The 24,205-nt window shown below is 37.9% G+C and overlaps 1 protein-coding gene across 2 annotated transcripts in view; it reads right to left on the bottom strand.

Moving 5' to 3' along the window:
• The window catches only part of CABLES1 (Cdk5 and Abl enzyme substrate 1), a 142,722-nt gene that overhangs the window by 29,810 nt on the left and 88,707 nt on the right, over positions 1-24,205 (bottom strand). Inside the window, exon 4 of one of the 2 annotated variants that reach the window (XM_074276544.1) lies at positions 20,590-20,667. The exons of the other annotated variant lie outside the window; for it this stretch is intronic. Coding sequence (XP_074132645.1) covers positions 20,590-20,667 — 78 coding nt within the window. The remainder of the gene's footprint in view (positions 1-20,589; positions 20,668-24,205) is intronic. 2 annotated transcript variants of the gene reach the window in all.

Genomic DNA, 24,205 nt, shown 5'->3' with positions numbered 1-24,205 from the left:
ATGTCTTGTTTATAGAACAGGAGGCCACAGAGTAGAATGAGGGGAAAGCGATGGGTATGCAAAGACAGGGAGAATGCAATGTAGTGACTTGGGGACCCATCTCACTTGCCCTTGACATCCCAGGTATTACCAAAGGGGAATAGATGAAGGCATCCAGCCATTGCAAAAGAAGTTGAGAAGATGGTAAAGAAGCAAAAAAACACCCATAATAGATGAAAACCAATGAAATTAATGAAGCAAATGAAGAAACTGATTCTTAATTAGTCATATCTTTGATAAAATATGCCATGTCAAAGATATTTCTACAGATATTTGGATGTTCCACGTAAAATTCTAAATACTTGATTTCTAAGGACTTCAACTTTTCTCCCTATCCCCAATACAACAAAACACCCAAACCTAATTCCTTTTCTCACCATCATTACCTTTTCCACATAAGGTATATATGGTTTTGGTTGTAGAGCATAGGGCATATTGGGAGAAAAAAAAGAGAATAAGAAATGGAGGTAGGGGAAGGAGATAAGAACTGAACCTGTGATTTTTACTAGTATAAAGAACACCTCAATGAGAAATTCTGCCTACCTATGTAGGTCTGAGTGAGTCAGAGACAGGACTTGAACCCACATCTTTTGATTTCAAAACTGGCTCTTTATCTATTACACCAAATAAGCAGAAGTGAAATGTGTCACTCCCCTAGATCAATGTTGCTTCATATCTGGGGCATTTTTATGTCAACTCAGAGAAAGGCGTATGGGCATTTTCCAAATCATTTGTTTTCATCTGTCTTTAATTTCCAGCTAACTTGGTGGTCTCTGCTGGAACAGTCTTGTATGTAGCCTTCTGGTCACCTCACAACTCAAAATAGATTTATAATCACTAACATAGCCTAAACTGGAGATCTGTTCTCATTTTCCTTTCTCCCTTCCTCACCCACAAAATAAATGGAATTGGCAATAACCAAAAATTCCCCTCAATGTTTTTTAATATAAAATTCAGTGAAATCATACACAAAGAAAGAATATCATGCCAAGAACTCCCATGTGCCCAAAGAAGTAAAACTCACTTGATCAAAGATGAATTCTGAATTCTGTTTTTAAATGCCCTACTGGTGTTTCCTGCTTCATATAAATTAGGTAGAGAAAAAACTGTTATGTTTGCTTATAAGAATCAAGTCCTTCCATATTTCATATCAAATTACCAAAGTTGGCATTTCCCATTTTTCTTTATTTAGATATTTCCATTCTCATGACACTAATTGAATCTCATACTGCTTTAGCCTTTTAATAAGGCTTTATAAAGTACCTTCTTGACTATAACTCTCTGAAGGAGCTTAGTACAAATACCATGTCATTTAATACAAAATACTAGTCTTTTAATCTTTCTGAGCCTCAGTTTCCATATTTGTAAAATGGAGAATATATTCTGCTTTGGGCCTCCAAGGTTTGTTGTGAAGCTTAAATGAGATAATGTGCATGAACTATTTTGTACTGTGGAAACAAAGAATTGGAAACTGAGGGATTCCCATCAATTGTGGTATATGATGTAATAGAATACTGTTGTGCTATAAGAAATGATGAGCAGGCAGATTTCAGAAAAAAATTGGAGAAACTTATATGAACTGATGCTGAGTGAAGTGAGCAGAACCAAGAGAACACTATACACTGTAACAGCCAACACTGTGCGATGATCAACTTTGATACATTTAGCTCTCCTTAGCAATACAATGATAAAAGACAATCCCCCAAAACCATGATGCAATCCACATCTAAAGAAAGAACTATGGAATCTAAATGCAGATTAAAGCATATTATTTTCACTTTTTATTTTATTTTTTATTTTTTGTAGTTTCCCCTTTTGTCCTGATCCTTTTTTAAATGTATGACTAATGTGGAAAATATATTTACTATAATTGTACATGTATAACTTATGTCAGTTTGCTTGCTATCTTGAGGAAAGGGAAGGAGGGAGGGAGAAAAAATGGAAATCAAAATCTTATAAAAGTAAATGTTGAAAGCAAAAAAAAATAATTGGGAAATATTTAATAAAATAAATTAAAAAAATTAAAAATAAAGTACTTTGCAAACTTTAAAGTACTATATAACTGTCAGCTATTTCCACCAGGATCATTAGTACAAAGATAACAAAGTGTGTTAGACGGAGATCTTGCTTAGGAGCCAGGAAGATTAGGATTCAAATCCTACCTTTCACACACATACACAAGTGGTATGGCCTCTGGAAAAACACTTGTAGTCTTAGAGCTGAAGGCACCTCTCTTAGACTATAAGTTGTTGATCTCCATTGATGGAGGGATTTCCTCACTATGAAATACCACAAGCCAGTGAATTCACAGCTCTACTCCCCATAATGCTCTATCAGAAATGGAACAACTGAGAGTCTCCCTCCTACAACTGTTCTTTGTCTTTAAGTATTCTCTGTTTATAACTTCCTACTTTAAAAACTTTACTGGCACAGCAAGTTATTAAAGACGCTGCATTGGAGCTCCTGGCTTTCAATAGCCTGTTAAAAGTTGTAAATGTTTCATGGTGCGGAATGCTTCTTGTCCCTTTTATTCCAAATTCATTTGAAAATAAGCTTGCCAAAGGCTCCTCTGATGCTATTCTTGTGCCTTTGCATTTAAAAACCTGGACACATCTCCAAAGGAAAATAAATTACTCTTTTTTAGAGCTGGAAGAGGCCATGAAGAATTTAAGTGAACCTCTTCATTTTATGGATGATAAAAACTGACAGACAGCTACAGAAAACTACAGTCACACAACTTGGGGCAGAACTGTGACAACACAGAATACTAGCTGACATATACCAACAAAAAAACTTGCAAAGACTTGCACATACAGTGTCTCGTTTGAGTCTGACAATAACATTGTAGGATTAAGGATCTGAGTGTTTAAGTAATTTGTCTGTGGTCCTATAGTGAGAAAGTGTCAATAGCTGGATCTGAACCAGAAGATGCCCAATCCATCATGCTATCTACATGTTATGCTGTTTCTAAAAGAAAGTGTCAGGTTAGACACCAAAAATAATAACTGAAAAAGAAATGGGAACATTTCATCCATTTGCACAAAAATTAGCAGTCATTCTCTTCCCTCTCATAAAATTCTTGTCAATCTTGATTCCTACATAAATACGACCCAGAATATGCTTTGGAGTTTTAGAAGTAGCACCTTTACCTGCAAAGAGTCAGGTGGGCTGGACTTGGCCATTCATAAGTTGTTTTAAAAAAATCTAACCAGCATTCTTTAGCTGGTGAATTTAATTTTTTTCTTAGATAGAACAATAACAATAGTCAGCATTTAAATTGTCTTTAAAGGTTTGCAAAGCACTTTATATAATATTTTCTCGTTTGGTTCTCACAATAACCCATGAAGGAGACAATATTACAAACACCATTTTAGAAGATGAGGAAATCGGGTTTGAGAGAAGTTTTGACTTTCTTAGAGTCACAAAACTAACTAATAAGTATCAAGGGCAGAATCTGAACTATCTTTCTGATTCTGACTCCAGGGTTTTCTCCAAGAAATATGCTGGCCACAGAAGACTCCCACAGTAACTTCCGTTCAATGAATTGGAAACTGGGTCTGAGAATTCCTAGCTAGCCTGAAGGACTCTAAGCAAAATAATTAACCTCTCTGGGATCTAGTTTCTTCTTCTGAAAAAAATGAGTATAACACTCAAGTTGTTGTTTTCTTGGCGCAGACACTGGAATGCTTTGCATTTCCTTCTCCAGCTCATTTTAGAGATAAGAAAACTGAGGCAAACAGGGTTAAGTGACTTGCCCAAGGTCTCACAACTAATAAGTCTCCAAGGCCAGATTTAACTCAAAAACATGAGTCTTCCCAACTCCAGGCCTGGTGCTCCTAGCTGCCTTATAACTTGCACTAGCTACATCACATGACTGCTATGGGAAGAAGCCTTTGGAGCACTATGTAAAAATGAATTATTATCAATAAAGTGGGGAAACAATATATTTGGAGCTTCCTAAGGCTCCCAATTTGAATATAATAAATAGCATATCAAAAACAAGGTTTTTTTTTAAGCTCTATTAACTGCTATTCTTGGCTAGACAATATTCTAGGCCTTGGGAAATACAGAGATAAAAAAATAAAAGCATCCTTGGTTTCAAGGAGTTTATATTCTACTGGGGGCGGTAGTGGTCTGCTACCTGTATATGAATAATATCATTTAACTTCATTTGTGGAAGGACAGAGTACCTACTAAGTAGGAGGGTTGGACAAGGAATTTTTTTGGGAGCCCTAAGATTTTTTTTGGTGGTGGTGGTAAAACACAAATAAACCAACCAAGTCTATCTGTCCCGCCTTGTAAAACAAAAACTTTATTTACTTCTCTAGGTGTGAATTAATGTAACCTTTCACCGTGATACTGGAATGCTTTGATAAATGTTTGTGTACTCTTCTCATATTACTGAAGAGATAACTGGGAGATAAACCATCTGTCCAGGGTCATGCAGCCAGTGGGTAGCGGAGCCAGTCAGAGACCTCAACCTGCGGCAGTCAGGCTGTTCAACTCGGACACTTTCTGATGTGAACTTTATGTCCTGCACTTAGCTAAAAGGGACTTTTGGGAAGCTCCAGGGAGACATATTTAAATGGAACTCCCAGGGGTGCAGTGATAAAAATCTTTGCATTTTTCTTTGTAAGGCCATTTGTTCTGATTGCTCACTAAAATGGGGCATAAAAATAAAACCAGTCACTAGGCCAGAAGAACAGTCTGAATTCCCCAGTGTTGGTGAGGTCAAGTGTAATTAAGGGAGGAAAGGAAGACTTTCGCTCAGAGTTAACAGGGATCTGTATCTGGGATTAATTTAGAAGTCTTAGACAATCTCTGAAATTATATATTTTTTTCAGGATCTATGAAATGTCCCTGCAAATGCTGCACTGTTCTTATTCTGTGCACATTGGAAACTCCATTATTATATGTGGACACTTCCGAGAAGGTGAGCTGGTGGTTAGTTAATATTCAAGCTCCCATCAGGGAAAAACAGATTTTGATGGTTACCCGCAGGCCTTATTTTGATGGGGAATCTTCTGAGGTCCTGGGGCTATAGAATAAATATGGGGGAGCAAGTCAGGCCCTGATGCATCACAAGGAGATTGTGAGCCTGCTGGGGGAAATGTGAAAGAGAATGGATTGTTTGGGAGTGGGGCAGGGGTGAGAATTGATTCAAATGAGCCCGGCAGATGAAATACTCCCATTTTCCAAAATTGACATTAACAATCAAAAACTCTGCTCTTCCCTCTTTTTACATATTTTATTCTATGAGACCCCATGAACTGTTTTCTTGGCAAGAATCCTGGAATGGTTTGCCATTTCCTTCTCCACTATGTCTCCATTTTACAGATGAGGCAAATAGAGAGGTTAGCTACATGAGTTCATGAATATAAATGAGGTATTTCTGGTGTCCCAATGCTAACCACAAACCACCAGCTAACTGTTCTGTTGGAAAGCTTGACCATCAATTCTGTCAGCAACAAGCGTTTCCTGAGCACTTTCTCTGTGCCAGGGCCAAGGGCTAGCGATATGGCGACAAAAGCACAGAGCTTGCAAAACCTTAACCAAAGATTCCACACTTATTCTCTACCCCCTCACACACCAGGGATTAACATTTCTAAAAAGCCCTAATAAAAACACATTTGTTATTTAATAACTTAAAATGGAGGACTTCCCTTTGGTCAGAGGGGTGCGATCTCCTCCAATATCCTAAAGGTCTCAATATGGGAATCTGCTCTTTAAATGACAATGGCCCAAATGCTGTGACTTGTGAATAATTTAAAAGCCAATTAAATATTAACTAGATTTTCTGAACCCTTCAAAGAAAATACAGATTTAGTGCACAGCAACCAAAGCTAGGAAACTGGATTAGAAAATGAAATCCGGCTTTGGGGCTAATTTTAATTAAGAGATCCTCCATTCACAGGTAACCTCCTCCTAGTTCTCACTTTGCACATCTAACGAGTCCCACTTATTGTCTCTTCAGGAAATGTCTGGGGCCATTATTACCCTGGTGGGTGGGATCTGACATCTTGGCCCTGGCATGCTTCATAGGAGCAAGTCCTGTTAGTGCTCCAGACGAGGTTCAGAGTAAACAGACCCAAATCCAAAGCTGACATTTATTCTATTAGAAAGTAAGGGGAAGAAAAGCCCCTTTTAGCAGGGCAATCTCTCTCTTACAGTCAGCATTTAGTCTTAGAGCCATACCTAACCCAAGGGCAACGGGGAACAATGGGGACTGTCTTAAGGAAGCTCCCACCAGAATCTCTGCACTAAAGGCCGTAAACAGCCTGAAAGCTGCGTGATTCATCCATGAGGTCACACAGAGAATTTGCCTCTGTGTGGGAATGAGCTTGGGGTGAGAAAAGAAACACAACTTGTGAATGTGTAATTTTCCACCGTGATGAGAGATTTTTCTGGGGGAGAAGGGGGGGCTAGTCTGGGCCTGCTGCAGGCCAGGCGGGAGCACTGGCGCTGGATGGCTCTCTCTAAGAACAGAAGTCACAAAGTGATCGACATTCAGCAAGCAGACCCAACTTGAAGGCTGGGTACCAAATAGAATGTATCATCTGGAAGTTCTTAACAATTCCAAGGAACCTCTTGTTCTAGTGGTAAGCCATCTTGGGCCACCATCTAGTTTTTTAAAAAATATGTATGTGTATATATACATACATATATATATATTTTTTTCCTCTTTCTCTCCCTTCCTTCCTCCTTCTCTCTTTTCTGAATGTAAATTCTTTGAAGGAAGGGACTATTTTTGTCATTCCTCCAGCACCTAGCATATAACAAGCCTTTCATAAATGTTTACTCATTGATAACTGATAATCTATGATAGATATTATGATCTATCATAATAGATAATTGATATCTATTATGTTAATTGTCAGAGATGAACAATAATAGCCAAACCAGTCACTACCACTACTTCATGTTCTGGTCTCACCCTTCTTCCAAGAGATGTGCTCCAGACAAAATAATTGAAAATGAGCATTAATGAACACTTCATTTCCTATGAAAGGCAGGGTGGGTAACCGTGTCTACAAAGGTGTGTGAGCACAATTTTGCCATGTAGGCAATTTTCAATTTCCTCTGTTTATTTTCTAAATTCATAAGTCAGTTGTTGACATTTTTCCCACGGAAACAACATTATTGTAATCTAACCAAGATTGGATCCCCAGGCTAGCATTCAAGAGGCTTTTTATCAATTGATAGAAATTTGATTTCTGGGTGGCTGCACATGAGGTGTTCAAAAAAAGGCAGGAAGCAGAAAAAATCCTCTCATTTTCCTTGTCAGAATAAGGATGACTGGGCCAAAATTTTGATAAAGGAGAGGTCTATCTTTGGCTTTCTCTCATTTTCCCATTCATACTCCTCTGGATGTCATGGTACTTTTTACTGCAGTTTATCTACATTTAGAGAGGTTCACCATTCATGAAACCACCCAATTTAATCTAATTAATATTAAATAAAATTATTTTTAAAATTATTACTATTAAATAAATACCTTTTCATGGTTACACTAAAAACAGTGTTATGACATGAATTTCTAGTTCTGCCTCCAAAACATTCTTGCTTGGTAACTCTGGGCAAATCATTTAACCTCCCAGTGCCTCACACAGCTCCTTAGGGATTTGTTATTAGGCAGCCTGCATCAGTGGAAGGAGTTTCTTTGTCTGGATTAATAAAATCATAGATTCAAACTGAAAAGGGGAAAAAATGGGTAAGGCACTCGAGAGGAAAAGACAATGTGGAAACAGTTGTTGCCCTATGAGTCGACATTCTATTGAGGGGATACAACGTGTTAATAGACACACATATACATGATTAGTTGAGGATGGGATGGGCATCAACAAATAAGGGGATCAGGAAAAGCTTCCTATAGGATGGGCAACCTGAATTGGGTCCTGAAAGAAGCCCAGGATCCTATAAGAGCAATGGAGAAGGGAACCTGATGAACATTCTTGAAGACAAGTTTCCAGACTGAATCAGGGAGAGGAGAATGAGTGACTGTTTGCTTATTCACTTTGTTTTGTTGTTTATTGTTTAGCAACTTTTAGTGAATCAAATTGTAGTACCAAGGTATGGAAGAGACATTGAAAAATGATTAGACACGAGCATAACAAGTTTAGTTAGGAAAAGGGAAATTTAAGGCTGGAAATCTCAACATTTAGGATCACTTAAGATCAGGGATTCTCAAACTATGGCCCACTGGCCAGGAGTGGCCTGCCAGGTTATGGCAAATGGGCTGAGGGACGGAGACAGAGTGTGAGGTTTTGTTTTTACTGTAGTCTGGCCCTCCAGCAGTCTGAGGGATAGTGAACTGGCCCCCTATTTAAAAATTTTGAGGACCGCTGCTTAAGATCCTCAGAATGAGAAGAGAGTTTATAGTTTTGAGAGAATCTAATACTACAATTAGGCAAGTGGCTCAGGGGATAGAGTGCTGGACCTAAAGTTAGGAAGACCTATGTAAACTTCAGTTATTTCAAAAAATATCTTTGCTGTAAAAACCAATTGATTGAGTTCAAACTGGCCTCAGACACTTGCTAACTGGGTAATCTCCTGTGAAAGTCACTTAGCTCTGCCTCAGTTTCCCTATCTGTAAAATGAGAAGGAAATGGAAAACCACTTTAGTATCCTTGTCAAGAAAATCCCATAGACAGCATGGATGTGCTATGGTCCATGGGTCATGAAGAATCAGACATGACTGAACAGCAATAATAAAATAACTGTCAGACTTGTCTCCCGTCTGAGGAACTGGACTCCCTTTTCTGCATCTTAAAATCCTCAGCTTCCTTCAAGGCTCAGTTCAGACGCCATCTCACCTTTGTCCCCAGCTGTCAGTATTCTCATTTTCCTAAAGTTATTTTGTACTTACCAGTAGAAATATTGCATGTTTCAGTAGAATGTAAATTCTTCTGAGGGAGGGACTGCTTTTAATTTTTGACTCTCTGTTCCTGTTGCTTAGCACAGAGAAACCTTTGCAGACAATATACGCTGAATAAAAAATGTTTGTTGGATTGTTCTGTCCTGTCCACCATGGTCAGCAGCTTTTCCTCCCCACAAAAGCAGGATTTGGAATAGCTTCTTACCCTTAACTATAAAACTCAGAACCAGGAGCTGTGCTTGATAAGAGCATTATGGGCCCTTCATAAGGAAAGCAAGTCAGAGGGTAATCCACTTTGATCCTAGAATCACACAGTTCTGTAAGATGAGATGGACAGAGGTTCGCTGTGTTGGAAGGTCTGGAAAGAATACTCACAGTGTGAGCTTGACAAATTCCTTCCCCTCTCGGAAGCATGTAGAAAGTGAGGGGCTCAGACATATGATTCCTAAAGGCCTTTCCTGTTCTGAAATACTCTAATTTTACAATTCTGAGTATTTCTCTTTCCAGATTTAATTTCTTTGATTTAGCATTACCTATAAAGTTTTTCCCTATTTCCTTTTGGAGATTATTTGTCTATGAACCTAGAAGCAACTTCCTTGTTTCTTGAAAGGAATGACATTTCCTCTGTAGGTACTTTAGCTCTCTTATTTAACTCAGATAAGGCTTCCATCTTGTGATGATTAGAAGAGGTCTGAATGAAATGGCTATTTGATTGAGAATAAATAAGTGATATCCCCTTAGAGCTAGCATTCAATCTGAGTATTCCGATAATATACAAGTTACTTATCCTACCTTTTTAACGTACTAATCAAAAGCAGAAAGGAGTCAAAAAGATCTGGGCTGAATTAAGGGCCAGTATATATAGTACATATATAAGAAAGGTGATCATATTTAGACTACAGAACTTTTCCTCATTCCCAAAGGATTGAGATGCTAGGAAAACTTTGCTATATGCCACTGGTAGAAAATGGATTCCAACTGGTGGTATATTGACTTAGAAAACGACAAATCAACATTATCTATATTATATTTATTTTGTTAAATATTTCCCAAATAATGTTAATCTGGCTCTGATGAATCTGGAATTTCATGGACTGTGATTTTCTACTTTCTGCTAATTCCTAGAACGTGACGCCTGGGCAATTTGCTACCTTTCCTTTATATGCCACCTTCAATTTTCACACAGATTTTGCTTTGAGTAAATCCAGGATTTGTATAGAGAGATCAGTGACTTACATGCAGCTACAGGAATTTGAAATGAAGATCAACAATTCTACTCTATTACCCCTAGTTTTGTTAAATGAAACTACAAGTTAATCTTCATGGCCTTGACATTAGCTACAAAGTGGAATGATGGTAATTGAAAGGAATTTACTCATTCCAAATCAAATTAGAGGTAGACTTAGGGATTTGCTTCTGAGGAAGCAATAAAGAGTAAAAGAGAGATTTTACCTGACAGTCTATCACTGCAGTAGCTAGGTATAGCTGTGGAACTGACTCACAGAAGAGCAGAAAGAGCCCTGAGGGTATATACTATTTCACAAAAGAGCTGTGATTACTCCTTTAGAAAAGTTATATGGCAACTGTAGGATTTCATAAACAAAGCTCTACAGATGGCACACAGAAAAGCACGCCAATATGGGATCAGCTCAAAGTTGAGTAGAGAAAATAGCCCAGAAGATAAAATATAGCTTCATAGATGTGGGGCTGAAAGAGATATTAGAGATTATTTAATCTAACTCCCTCAGTTTAAAGCTGAGTTAACTGTTAACTGAGACCCAGAGAGGTCAAACTGTCAAAGATTCTACAGGTAATCAGTAACAGAGGTAGAACTTGAATCCAGGTTCTAGTGACTTCAAATGCAATAGCCTTCCCATTTTGCCACCCTGGACATGAGAAGGACAGCAGCACTGTGAGGAAGCAATAAAAGGTAGGCTCCCAGACAGCAAAGCATTCCAGCTGGGATGAAGACTCAGGAATGTGAGTTGTTTGGCCTCTGCAAGTTCCTTATGTGTAATTCTCTTTACAAACAGCAAGGGAGAATTTCTCCTCTGTGTATGGGAAGGATTTTTCCTTGTTATTTATGCTATAATTCTATTTAATTAAATGCTTTTACTTTCAGTTAATGTATTCTATGGTTTGGCAAAACACTGAATTAGATGGAGGTTTTTAGCTGTGGTTTTGAAGGGATGCTGACCCAAAGTGTGCCCCAAACCTGGGTGATGTTTTCAGGAGAAATTTAAATTCCACCATCATCAACACTCTTAAAATATATAAATTTAGAAGGAAAGGGAGTGGTTGTTGGTTCCAGTACCTGAGGAATGTCAAATGGGAAGGAGGTGGTAAAGGGAGTAGGAAAGAGAGAGCTATACACATAACAGAAAAAAAATAACTATATTACATTTTCATTTTGTACCTGAGACTTGGGAAAGTTGTAACATATTGAGAATGATATATAATACAAGGTCAACAAAAAGAGATCATAGTGCATCTGTAAAAGCCAGGTGCCAATGAATTGTAAATTAAATGATTCTGAGTCACATAAAGGAGATATTACATGCTTCTGAGTTGCTTCCCAGCTCCTGAAAAGAATAAGGAAATGATGGTTCAAAGAGGTAGGGGCCAGCCAGGCTTTTAGCACTTGAATTTAGTTTAAAAAAAGATATACAAAATTAAGATTCTAAATGGACCAAATTACATCAGTTGGTACATTGCATTTCTTATCTATAAGGCAAAGAAAATAGAGATAATAGGGAGAATATTTTATTTTAAAGTAAGAGTATGATATCTGCTTGTAATTATTGTATATTTATATAGCTAGGAGAAAGTAAAAATCTTGCATCAAATGACGCTCTTGATTCTTATAGTATTTAAGGTTAAATTCTCTGGTACCTAAATCTTTTCTCAATATAATCAGTAATTATTTGTCATAAAAACTTAGCTCAGTGGCAGGAGCAAAGCAACAAATTACTGATCTTAGTAATAAGGTTCTTAACAAATAATTTAAAAGCTCTGATGGTAAAACCCTCTAAACCCTATTCACCAGAAAAGAAATAAGCTGCCAGTGTAAGCCTGCAGCGATGCAAAGAGTGCTACCTTGGTGGTAGGCACATAACCCTCAGAACTCAGGGGACAAAAGGGTGCTTATTTGCAAAGCTCTTTGACAGTGACAGTTTCAAAATGAGAAAGAAAAGAATCTAGATTTTTTTGCACACAGAAAATGGATTACGGGAATTAATTGTATAATATCATTCTTCACAATATTCACAATTCCTTTAAATAGTGTATATTCCTTTCTATACAGGTATATAGAATATAATTTTATTCACAAAAATTACTTATAGGCACATTGTTTTAATTGGTTATATCTGTAACTGAGTCAAGAAAGAGAAGAACTATCTTGTTAACTTTGATTCTAGCTTTCTATAAGGCAAATTGGTTAACTTCTCTGGTCCCAAATTTCACACCCTAAAAAGCAGTACTGGTATAGACACATGATACTGGGTTTTAACAAAGTCTCATGTGATTTCCTTGTGGACATGATAGAGAGAAGTAGATGATGCTGCAGAAAAAAAAATATTGCATTATAAAAGCCCTGCATTTCCATTTGGAAGACACAGATTTGAATTCCAGCTCTGGTACCTGCTACATGTATGATCTTTCACAAACCCCATAATGAGTGGGCCAGAGGTGCTAGTATACCCTGGAGGAAGCATTACTACTAGCACTTCTCCTTAGGAGAAGTCTATTTGTGATCAATTAACATTTCTGAGCCTCAGTTTTCTCAATTATAAAATTAGCAGGATGGAAGTGAGCTTGTTTTTTTGTCAACATTTTTCATCAATGACTTGACTGAAGTCAAGAATGTTAAGTTTATTAAGTTTGTAGATGGCACAAAGTGTGATTAAGGATAAAGTGTGGAGGCTCTCTGTTATATTCTCCATCTGGATTAATGCCAATTCATTAGTTGGTCACCCCTCTTTAGTCGTGACCACTTATTCAACTTCTTCTAAATCTACCTGGCTCAAATATACACCATTTGATTCATTTTGAAAGGATATCAATAGATATCAACAATTAGTTTGAATCAAATGGCATCCAAAAAGGATAATTGTCTCCCATTGCATCCAGAACCATTTCCAGTGGTCCTGATCTATATTGGCCACTGGACCCAGATGGTTCTGGAGGGGAAAGTGAGGCAGGTGACTGAGCACAGCCCTCCCTCTCTTACATCCAAGTCACTTGCATGTCATGACATCCCCTCCCTGATGTATGTCCTTCTTGAAAACAATGGCCAAACAACAACACTGGGTTCAAATAGTCAATGGATTAAGCATAGCAAGAAGGAAAAGGCAGGCTAGACAGTAAACTGTGTGAAAAAAGATATTAGTGGAGACACAGCAGCTAAAAAACGTTAACATTATCAATCAACAAATCAATCTCAGGCTGCATTAATAAGTTTAATGTGTGATTCCTAGGGATAAGTCAATTCATATGGGATAAATTGGAGCAAGCTTTCTGGGGAAAGAAGAAACCTGTTATGAGAGTGAAGATTCAGGAGATCAGTATTTGGTCAAGAAGAAAGATGGATGTGGTGTTGGGTACTTATGACTGCCCCCTCAAGGCTTTAGTCTTTCAAGGACTGCTCCAAGCATCCCTTGTCCTGGACCACTGATTAGCTAGAAACGGAACTGAGGTAACCTTTCTGACTCATCCACAGTGTACGGCATGGCTTTGGGAAGGAGCCAGTTATGTCCGGGGATCACATCTTGGGCATTATAATTACTTCTTGGCACTACATTTTATGAAGGGTTTTGGCAAACTGACCAGAATGGTGAGGAAACTAGAGACAACGCCTTACAAGGAAGTTCTCTCTTGAGTGTAAAAAAAAATGGACAGTTATCATGGGATAACTGTCTTAAAGGATGTGAAAGGCTAAAGGTCAGTGGATAGAGTGCTGAGCCTGGAGTCAGAAAAGCTCATCTTCCTGATTCAAATCTGGCTTAGCAATCATTAATTACCTGTGTGACCCCGAGAAAATCACTTTACCCTGTTAATCTCAATCTCCACATTTGTCAAACGAACTGGAGAAGGGAATGGCAAACCACTCCAGTATCTTTGCTAAGAAAACTCCAAATAGAGATGGAAATTACTGAAAAACAACAAGAGTAATTAGATTTGTTCTCCTTAGCCTAAGGGATTAGTAATAATGGATAGAAGTTGCTAAGGGGAAGATTTTGGCTCCATGTAAGGTAAAACTTCTTAAGAATTAAATTTATCGTCCAAAAGTGGAATGGATTGCTTCATGGGCTACTAACTTCCCCATCACTGGGGGGGATTCAATTGGAAGTTGGATAATCATTTATCTGGCATATTACAGCTCTTTTTTCAGGTATGGATTGATGACTCTTGAGATTCCTTTCAACTCCATAAGTCTGTGAAATGACTTTCTTGAGATCACACAGAGTGTGAACAGTCAAAGCAGGGCTAGAATCCAGATCTCCTTATTCACAGTCTGGTGCTCTATGAATGTTGGGCATTCATTCCTTAATGTGGTAATTTACTGAGTGCTGGCTGGGTGGTAAAGAAAAAACACTGGATTTGGAGGTAAACGAGCTGGATTGGAATTCTGTTATGCTTCTTATCACTAATCTCTATTTGTCTTAATCCACTAAAGTAAGAAATGGCAAAATACTCCAGTAACTTTGCCAGTATGGTCCACAGAAGAGTTGGACATAACTGAATAACTGAACAATCCAACATGCTTCTTATTACTTAGGGAAAAGCTTCTTAAACTATGGGTCATGACTCCATGTAGGGTTGCATAACTGAATGTGGGGGGGTTGCAAAAAATTTGGCAATGTAAAATGTATCTAATGTTCCAAGATTTAACCCTTTATATAAAATTAAACAAGCACATCCATTTTATTAGTATAAAAATTTGCTTTCATCTGTAATGATAAAATTATATGTATACCAAAGCATTGCTTTAAAATATATTTCTTTATGATTTATTATTAGTGAATTTTTTATTTGCATAGCTATTTTATATATCTATATACCCAGGGTCACATAAAAATTTCTTGGGGAAAAAAGGAATTGTGAATAGAAAAAATTTAAGAAGCCCTGACTAGGGGAACTTCTGAGAAACCATTTAATTTTGCATATTTTTGTATCCCCATGTTTAAGCACAGTGCATAGCACATAGTAAGAATTTCATTAATGTTTTCTGACTAAAGGGAGGGGGAGAGAAAGAAAGCATTTATTAAGCACTTACTGCATTCAGGTGCTGTGCTAAGCACTTTTAGATAATTATTCTCTCATTTGATTCTAATAAGCCTGAAAGGCAGGTGCTTTTATTATTTCTATGTTACAGTTGAAGAAACTAAGACTTAAGCTAAATGACGTGACCAATATCACATAGCCAACAAGTATCTGAGACTGGCTCTGAACTCATATCTTCCTGAATCCAGACTCAGTGCTCTGTCCATTGCACTAACTACCTATTTCTAGACTGACCTTCTGGACAGATGTCTAAAGCATTCTCCTATAGCTTCCAATAGACCATGAACAGAGAAGAGAGCGAGTTCATGTAACTTGGATTCTGGAAGCTCTGATACATCATCATATTTTCATAGCACTTATTTTCTTTCTACTATCTCTAATTGGCACGGCTCTCACATTCTACCATGGGGGGCATGGGTCTGGAAGAAATTAGGGTCTGTTAGAGTTATAAAAGCAATATTCTCTGGAAAATGAATTTCCCTTTCTCCTGACATGATTGAGACTAATCTGAACTATGTTTTATGGCTGTTGGATCTGAGATCCTTTCCAAGGAGATCTGCAAACCCAAGTAAAATAAAATGTAGAAAGATTAAAATATTGGAAGTGTTTGCTATCAATGTAATGAATTTACTGCACTTTTCTTTTTCCTACTTATAGGTTTTTCTTTTTGGAAGTTAGAGCTGTATATTTTCTTTTAATGATTATTTCATCCAGTGTTTTCTAGGTTGGTTCAGTATGAATCACACACAGATAAAAATGACTTATGTATGATTATAACAGCAAAAGTTCTGAGAAGGGTGTCCTTTAGAACACTGAACTGGGACTTTGAACAGTTATGTTTTCTAGTAAGTTCTTCCAGTAAATGGCTGTGTGTCTGCAGGAAACTTCTCTAAACTCTCTGGGTCTTGGTTACTCTGGAAAAAGGAAGGTTAGTTAGTCCTATGTACGTACCAAAGACAAAAACAATTTGAACTTTAAAGAAACATAGAACTTCCCAGTGGCAAGGTGGTCTTGTCTATTGCTTTAAATTTTTGTGAGAATATTTATTCCTCTATACAAAGACCTAATCATGTTCAATGATACAGTCTATCAATAACTTTAAATAGCTGTGTTTTTTTTTTCAGAGATGGGGCTTTTGTACAACATGTCTTAATCCTTTCATCATACTACATTCCTGAAGAATTATATTCTTAATTTTCTGGGGTCATCAATGAAAATACTTAAGACAAAATATGTTGCAGGAAAATCACTATTTCATATTTTTTACAAGGAAAAATGGAGGAGGATGGCACCAAATGAAGTTAGGTTCTGATAGAGTTGCAAGAGTGATATTCTCTGGAAAATGGATTTCTCTTTCTCCTGACATGATTGAGTCTAATTTGAATTATGTTTTACTGCTGCTGGGTCTGAGAACCTTTACAAGGAAATCTGTAATGACTAACAGTGATGATGGCGCAATAGCCAGTGTTGGATCTTGAGATGTTCTTATGGGACAACTAAGTGTACAGTGGATAAAGCACTAGGGGATTTAAATTAGAATATGCTTCAGACAGTTAACACTTATTGGCTGTGTAATCCTGAACAAGCCACTTAACTCCAACTGCCTTGCCAAAAAAATAAGAAAAAAAGATATTTCCCTAGTATACTCCCCACACTCAATGAATTTGCCCTGACCAGAGTTCTCAGTTATAGCCTTCCAGTTAATGGATGTGAGCTGGGCATGAAATCAGAAGACCTGAATTAAAATCTGATTTCATATATTTACTTGTTATATGGCCCTGGGCAGGTCACTTAATGTGTCTGCCTTAGTTTCCTCATCTGTAAAATGAGAAAAATAGTACCTACCTACTTCCCAGGATTGTGCGATCTAATGAGAGAATAATTATAAAGAGCTTAATTCGGTACCTAGCACATAGTAAGCATAAATAAATATTCTCCATTATTATTAGGATTTTAGTAAAGGTCATTTAACTTGTAAAAGATACAAGTGCTATAAATGTATCTGCAGTTGAATTCATGTTCCATTTAGATATCCATTAAGTTATTGCTTTGGATCATCTGTTGCCCAGATGATCTATTTTTGGATGATCTAGTCTTTCTTCTTATTCATCCAGTATTAAAACTCTAGAACTTACAATCCCAAATGGAATGCAGCAGCCTAGAAGCTCTTCTGGCTGAGGAAGCTGTCCAACTTCTCCACAGTGCATTTCTACTTCTCCTCCGCAGGTCCCCTCCACTGTGGTCAGATCCATAAATCTACTAGCCACATAAAAACATAATACTCCCTCCCCACTGACTTGGTAATTTCATTCTAAGTGGTCCCACTTGTTTGGATTTCTAGGTCTATTACTTTCCAATGGTGTGCCTTATGGATAGGTCACTTTACAATTCTTCATCTGTAGAGTAAGAATAACAACACAGGTAGTCCCTACACTTCCTAGGGCTGTGGAGCAGGGGTGCTTTGTGTAAACCCAGAAGTGCTGAGGAAGGTGAACTATTCCAATCCCATCTAGACTTACGATCCTAGATTGAAACCTAGTTCTGTTATGAAATCTCCTTGATCTCTTCAGTCTCTAGCACCTGGGACAGTGCCTGGCACATAGAAAGTACTTAATAAATGCTATGGTTCCCCTGTTTTACAGATGGTTTTCATTCTTCCCTCAGCTGTATTTACTAGACTTTGTATAACATCATAGAAACCTCTTTGTCCTAGAAATTCCCTTCACCTCCTGGACCTCACACACTGGAAGTGTGCTCCTTCCCTTCAGCTCTGGTCCATCACTGACCCACCATTTGAAGGACACCATCCAAGCCAGCTGTGTCTTTATTTATCTGCAGATTACACTCCGGCCTTTCTCTCATGCTACAACACTGGCTTGGATATTAAAGTTCTCTAATGTAAAGGTAGGAGGGGAAAAAAAGACAGTGAGCCATGTACTCAACTCCACCCTGGTTTTAAGAGCCACCACAATATGAAGAGGGAACAAAATTTTAACCAATAAACTTCAAGGAGAGATTGCTGATGGTGCTCAAAGGAGAATGAAGAAATGGACGCAGAGAGCAAAATATATTCCAACTTTTTCTCCAGGTTCAATGTTTATGGCACTGTCTTCAATTCTTCTAACCTATTTCCTATTACCTGTATCTCCTACCATCTGAACCTACAGCCCACTACCTGTATCTCCTAACCCATTTCCTACCACCTGTATCTCCTAACCTACATCCTTTCTACAGGAGAAAGTAAGGCAGGTGACCTTTCAAAGCCCTCCTTCACTTAAATCCAATTCCCTTGCATTTATAGCATCCCCTCCCTGAGCTCATGGTGCTCTTTCAGAACAAGGACAAACAACAATAATCAAGCTGCATCATTGGTACAGTTATCTCTTCAACCCTCCCAAACTCCACTTTTTAAATTCCTTTTATATGTTTTCTTTCTGCACTAGAATTTAAGTTCCTTAAGTGCAGGGTGTCTTTCTGTTCTATCTGTATCACCAGAGCTTAGTATGTTACCTGGCACAGAGAAAGAGTTTAAAAATGCTTTCTGACTTGGCTTATTCATTTGATGAGGAAACATGTCACACATCTAGTATATTTTGGATTTGAACTAAGGTTTCCCTAACTCCAAGTCTAGCACTCTATCTACTATCTCGCTTGGTAATGCTTTATGATTTACAAATGTTTTATGATTTATGCTTCATGTGCCTTGAGTACATCTTACTGGATGCCCACAACAGTCCTGTGAAGTGGGCACTACAGTTATTATCATTGACATTTTACAGAGGAAGGATACATTCTCCAGTCTAAGCCTCCATATGAATAGATCACATATCAGTATGGAAGCAGGAGTCCAAAGGTCTCGCCTGATTCGTGAATTAGTTAACATCAATTAAGCACCACGATGTTCAAGGCCATATGCTAAGCTAGGTGCTAGGGATATAAAGGTGAGTAATGCATGTTCTTTGACTTCAGTTATAATACTGGGCTTTGGATCAAGAAGATCTGAATTCAAATCTGTAATTACTTAATAGTTGTGTGGTCTTAGGCAAGTCATTTAATTCCTATTTGCCTTAGCTCCTCATCTGTAAAATGGGGCACTGGAGAAAGAAATGGCCAACTAGTTCAGTATGTTTGTCAACAGACAAGTCCTTGGAGTCATAAAGAGTTGGACATGATTGCACAAGTAATAACATGAAAAATAAAACACAAATGGAAGTAAATGTAATGCAATGAAGAGCATTAACATAAAGATCAATAAGTCATGTCTCCTGCTCTCAAGCATCTAGCTCATTGTCAAGTACATCAGGAAGCACCAAAATTCATACAGAAGATACTAAATGTTAAGGTTAGAAGAATTTTCTCAGCCACTGGCTCCCAACCTAGGATATTCCTGGGAGTTCAAGAAGCTTGTCTGGAAGGACGGAAAATACTGAATAAATATCTTTACTATCCTATTGAAATAATGCAGAAACTTCAAATTATTTTCTGATCGATGAAGTCACAATTTTTTGTTCTACATATGAAGAAGAAAATTTTATATCTTGATTTTATTTCTTATGGACATTATGTACATGATAAACTGGAGATTATATTTTCTTTTACATGAACAAGAGAATATTTGAAAAGTTACTGAAAAACCAAAGGAAAGAAGAACTCCAAAAGGTCTAAATAGTCAGGGTGGGCTTCACAGAAGAGAAGGAACATACTGAGGATGAGCAGAATTCGATCTGTAGAAGGGAGGGAAGAAAGCACTCCAGGAAAGAACAAAGACATGAGCAACACTGTAGGAGGGGGGATGCTATAGCATGTTCAGCAAAGAATAAGGGAGGCAAGTTCTCTGCAAATGTAGCCCAGCTTCTCTCAGTGCTTTCAAAGTTGGAATGGAGGCAAAGCAAGGATCCCTTGCCCTGCTAATTTGCAAGTAGCACTGAGTTTTCTGATGCTTGGGGAGATGATGCTTCCAAAGGCAGGCAGTTAAAGCTGGATAAACTGTCCCAAGACCCACTGTCCTGCTGCTTGGCTATATCTATTTGCCCTATTTCATAAAAGACTTTTCCCCATACTTAAATGCCACCCAGCAGGATTTATAGGTTTCCCTGGATTGCTTGTGCTTTATTGCCTTGGCGTGGTTGAAAAAAAATAAATATGTATTAGAACAGCAGAAGCAACGGTGGAAAAACACAAAACGGCCTGGACAGAAAACCCTTCTGGTTGCAAAGAATGTGGAACAAGCTGGGAAGATCTCCCTCTGCCTCCCCACCCCCAAACTCTAAATATTGGCTTTCCAGTCAAGTGGGAAGACAAGCATTCCGAAATGCCAACCCTGGCTAGAGTGTCGGCATCTGTGGGGCCCTTTCAAGACATCCCCACAGAATGTGCATGCGCATACGTACCCAGCCTGGGCGCAGTCCCGATAAGGCAGCACTGAAAAGATGCTACAGAAGGACCTCCTGCCGCTGATAAGGACTATTCTAAAAAAAAACACAAACAAACAAGAACAAACAAACAAACACACAAACTAAATGCAAAGGCTAAAATGAAAAAAAGGAAAAGAAAAAAAAAGAAAAAGAATCCCACATCAAAATCATGACTTGAGCATTCATCAAGGTCACAGAAGTAGTTAGATTTTACCTCCTTTTTGGGCAGATAGAGCCCAGTTCTTCATGACAAAAATGCAATGAAACTACTTAAAGAAAAAGAAGTCTGCTGTCTTCCACTGACCAAATATTAAAGGGTCCAGGAGGTGTTCGGATGAGCACATCCTCAATCATTTCTGTGATAAGCGGAGCTGGCGGCTGTTCCCCTGTGCAAGGAGCTGAGCTTTCATGAGGATGGATATTCTCTTTTCTGATGCAAACCCCCCACCTCCACTCCCTGTGGGCAGATGGACCTGAGCCTTGCAATGGCAGCAAAATGCATCCCTTTATCACCCACCTGGGGATGAGCCACCCGACTGCCCTAGGCTGCTCCATCCCATTCCATTCCCAGGTCCCTGCTTTTGAAGGCTTGCCTATTTAATGATGTCTGTTAGGGATTGGGCTCTATTGGAATGATTGTGACTCAGGCTTATCTAGAAGGCAAAATGAGACTCCAGAATAGGAATCTAGTAAAATGATGATTTTATTAGGGTGCAAATATCTACCGTAGGATCCTACCTTTAGAACTGAAAAGAGCCTTAGAATCTATCTGGCTTTGTGCCTTCATTTTATGGATGAGGATACAAAGGTTCATAGAAAGTAAGCCTTGTGTCCAAGGTCACACTGGCAGTATCAAAGACAGAATATAAACTCAGATCTTCAGACTCCTGGGCTAGTGCTCTTACCACTGTATAACACAGACTCCATATTATATGCTCAAAGAAAATTCTCCCTTAGCTTCTACTGCAATCATAAATGTAAATATATATGTGTATATATATATATATATATTTTTATATATTTTATATTTATATGTTATATATGTTCTGTTTATTTAATCTGAGATGAATTTTAAAAGTATTTTCTCTACATCGAACACTAGCTCATGTTTACACAGTCTTACATCCTCACAATAACTTTATAAGGTAGGTAGTATTATTATCCCTAGTTTAAAGAAGAGAAAAAAGAGACTCACTCAAGTTAAGTGACTTGGTTAAGAGCATACAGATGCTAAGAATCTAAGGCAATATTCAAACTTAAGAGTATTTTGATGCCAAATCAAATACTCCATTAATTTTGCCATCCAAAGTCCTGCCTATTTACCTCAAAGAGAGGGAGAATGAAAGAGAGGGAGAGAGGGAAAGAGGGAAAAGGAGGAGACGGAGAAGGAGAAGAAAGAGAAAAGAAAGAGAAGAAGAAAAAGAGAGAGAGGAAAGCAAGGAGGGGAGAAGGAGGGAGGGAGGGAGAGAGAAATGGAGAGGAAGAAGGAAGAAAGGAGAAAGAAGAGGAGGACAAGGATGAGAAGATGGAGGAGGTAGACAAAGAGAATGAGGAAAAAAAGTAGGGGGAGGAAAAGAAGGAGGAAAGGGAGAGAAGGAAAGGAGGAGGAAGAGATGAAGAAATAACAAAAAAAAACAGTAATTGCTATTCATCTAAAAAAAAATACTTTGAAGGGGGTCCAGAAATTGCTGGAGAAAAAAAAATTGAACAGATCAGTGGACACAACCCAAAGACAAAATTGTTTTTTTTTTAATTAACAATCATTGTGACATCTGGAAAAATCAATACTTTCCTTGTATCCTCTCTTCCCTTCAGAGTCTCCATATAGAAGAATAGAATCATGTGCACATACAGTTAGAGAAGGTTGTACCTCAAAGGTATATCCTAGAGAGCAGGGATTGTGGGGCAGTGATCAGGGATGACAGGAGATCACACAATATACCTTTCTGGCGCTACCTCTTCAGACTAAGAAAAGAGCTGTAGCATAATTTTAACATTCAGGACTCAGGCATGAGTCTCCTGAGCTTCCATGATGAAATGAGGGGAAAAGGTTGAAAGAGCAATCCTGCAATATAGTGAAATGGATAGAATCTTGAACTTAAATCAAGAAGACTCAGGTTCAAATCCTTTCTTACTAGCCATGATGTTGGGCACTCAGTTAATAAACATTAATTAAGTACCTTCTGTGTGTCAAATGCTGGGGATATAGGTATAACAAAGTAATTTGTTATTCCACAAACTTAAAATTCTACAAGCATGAGTTTCTGTCTTTGGCTCTATTACTACCAGAAATGGTACTATATAAATTGAAAATATATAACTTGAAAACTCAATAAACTGAATATATATAAATTGAATAAATACATTCAATTTATTTAATTTGAGATAACTTTAAAAAGCTTTTCTTTTTGTATCATTTAACCTCATTTGTAAAATGAGATCAGATGATACTTAAATTCCTTTTCAGTCCTAGATCTATGACACTATATTGAGCTAGACCTTGGATCAGTTCCTTTGAATCCCTGATCTCAGCAAAACTAAGGCAGCCTGAATTTGCCTCTAATGTCTCTTCATCCTAACTTTTTCTCCCTTTAGATTAGGGATGGGGAATCTTTTTTTTTTCTGTCAACAGCCTTCCAACATCATTGGTGGGCCATACAAAATTATTAAATAGAATGAAAGTAGTGGGAGGTTGTACTTAGCTTTCACCACATCATCTTGTGCTGGCAGGAGACTTGGCAGAAGCAGACCAAATAATTTTATGGCTCATAGGGCCCAAAGGTCCAATGTTCCCCACTCCTACTGGCTGCCTTCCTTACCTAATTTCTCAGGTCTCTCCACTCCTCTTGTCAGGGAGATCATTCTGATAAAAAGTTATTAAGTACTCTTCCCAATTGACCTGAAGTTAGGATGACTCCTTTCTGAGTTCAAATCCAGCCTCAGATACTTACTAGCTGTATGATTCTGGGAAAGTCATTTAAGTTATTTGCCTCAGTTTCCTCATCTGTAAAATGATCTGGAGAAGGAAATGACAAATGACTCCAGTATCTTTGCCAAAAATATTCCAAACGGAATCACGAAGAGTTGGATATGATGGAACAACACACTGTTCCCAGAGGTGTTTGCTTAACTCAAAGGAATGTAATTTTAAGAAACATTTCAGATATTGTGATAATGCTCTTTTTTGGGGGGTATGCTTCCAGTGCCCCACAGAGCATAAGCCTTGAGCATCCATACTATGGCATGAAGGCAAGAATATTGGACTTGGAATTGGAGGTCCTCGGTTGAAGAGTTGCCATTCTTATAATAACTCTGAACAAATCATAAATGCTCTGAGACTTAATTTCCTCATCAGAGAAATAGATTCAATTTGGATTCAATTAAACAGACATTAAGCACTTAACTGTGGAAGAACACTGCTAAGCATGGCAAGGCAAACAAAATTTTGAGAAGACACGATCCATCCTCTCAAAAAGTTTAGGATTTGGAAATACAATTTCTTCCTGCTCTAATCTATCTACCAATTAGCTCCCAAAGTGACTTTCCTAAATCTCATGATTGTATCAGTGTCCCCCCATCCTACTTTAATAAA

Source organism: Sminthopsis crassicaudata, chromosome 1 (genome assembly GCF_048593235.1).
Source record: "Sminthopsis crassicaudata isolate SCR6 chromosome 1, ASM4859323v1, whole genome shotgun sequence".
Classification (NCBI taxonomy): domain Eukaryota; kingdom Metazoa; phylum Chordata; class Mammalia; order Dasyuromorphia; family Dasyuridae; genus Sminthopsis; species Sminthopsis crassicaudata.
This window is presented reverse-complemented; position numbering and strand designations above follow the sequence as displayed.